Source organism: Pyrgilauda ruficollis, unplaced genomic scaffold (assembly GCF_017590135.1).
Source record: "Pyrgilauda ruficollis isolate IOZ18807 unplaced genomic scaffold, ASM1759013v1 scaffold399, whole genome shotgun sequence".
Lineage (NCBI taxonomy): Eukaryota > Metazoa > Chordata > Aves > Passeriformes > Passeridae > Pyrgilauda > Pyrgilauda ruficollis.
In genome coordinates, this window is record NW_024525478.1 from 64,095 (window position 1) to 65,550 (window position 1,456).

At 68.1% G+C, this 1,456-nt stretch overlaps 1 protein-coding gene across 1 annotated transcript in view; it reads right to left on the bottom strand.

Annotated features, from left to right (window-relative positions):
- Positions 1–991, bottom strand: part of LOC121358517 (kinesin heavy chain-like) — a gene marked incomplete at its 5' end in the record, with an annotated part of 22,397 nt that extends 21,406 nt beyond the window's left edge. Inside the window, 2 exons of the mRNA XM_041476745.1 lie at positions 60–178; positions 904–991. Of these exons, the coding sequence (XP_041332679.1) occupies positions 60–178; positions 904–991 (207 nt within the window). The remainder of the gene's footprint in view (positions 1–59; positions 179–903) is intronic.
- Between the last annotated feature and the right edge of the window lie 465 nt (positions 992–1,456).

Here is a 1,456-nt window from a genome sequence, read left to right on the forward strand (position 1 = left end):
CCAAAGCCCCCCCAAATGCCCCCGTGCCCGCTGCCCCACCTCCATGGTCTGGGTCTTGCCCGATGACGTTTGTCCGTAGGCGAAGATGGTGCCCGCTGCCCCACCTCCATGGTGTGGGTCTTGCCCGATGACGTTTGTCCGTAGGCAAAGATGGTGCCGTTGTACCCGGCCAGAACATCTGGGGGCGAGAGGGGGTTGGGGACCCCCGAACACCCCCCGGGAGCCCCAAAAACACCCCCGGGAGCCCCAAATACCCCCCGGGATCCCCGAACATCCCCCGGGACACCCAAATACCCCCCGGGACCCCCGGGGACATCGCAGACCCCCCCAAACCCCAAGGGACCCCTCTGGGAACCCCAAATGTCCCCAACCCTCCCCAGATCACCTCGGAGCGCTCCAGGGAACCCCAAAAACACCAACGGATCTCAGAGACACCCCAAAAACCCCGGGGACCGCAATGACCCCCAAAGGACACCCCAAACCCCCGGGGACAGCAGTGACCCCCAAAGGACACCCCAAAACCAGGGGGACCACAGTGACAACCCCCCCCTCAAAGTCCTGCAGAGCTCCCGAGGCCTTCTGGGCAACCCCAGGACCCCCAGGCCAGTGCTCCCTGCTGTCCCTGCTGTCCCCAGCTGTCCCCAGCTGTCCCCAGACTGTCCCCAGGTTGTCCCCACACTGTCCCTGAGCTGTCCCGGGCTGTCCCCACGCTGTCCCCAGGTTGTCCCCAGGCTGTCCCCAGGCTATCCCGGGCTCTCCCCGTGCTGTCCCCATGCTGTCCCTGGTCCCTGATGTCCCCGGCCTATCCCAGGCCGTTCCCCGCTGTCCCCAGGCTGTCCCCACGGTGTCCCCCCTCTGTCCCGGGCTGTCCCCACACTGTCCCCGTGTCCCCGTGTCCCTCACCCTTGACGATCTGCATGGCACACGCGTGGTACACCTGCTCCTGCGTGGTGTTCGGGGGGAACACGCGGTCAAAGACGTACGGCTTGCCCTGGGGGGGACAAGGGACACGCACGGGGGTCAGCGGCCAGAGAGAGCCCCCCCCCGCACGGGGGTCACCGGCCAGAGACCCCCACATAGGGGTCACCGGCCAGAGAGAGACCCCCCCCTCACAGTAATCGCCGGGCAGAGCCCCCCCGCACAGGGGTCACCAGGCAGAGCCCCCCCGCACGGGGGTCACCGGACAGAGACCCCCGAGGCGCGGGGGGCTGGGGCAGCCTTGGGTCCTTCGGTAAGTCCCAGTGTGGGGGGGGGGGAGGCTGTGGGGTCTCATTCTGTGCCCCTTGTGCCCACCCAGAACCCCCACCCATGGGCCCAGCCCCCCAATATCCACAGAGACCCCCGCGTCCAAATCCTCTCACAGACCCCCGGGACCCTTCAGACTTCCCCAGATTTCCCCAGGGATTCCCACAGACCCCTGAGCCCCCCCCAGACCCCCGTGCCCCCCCCCACCCCC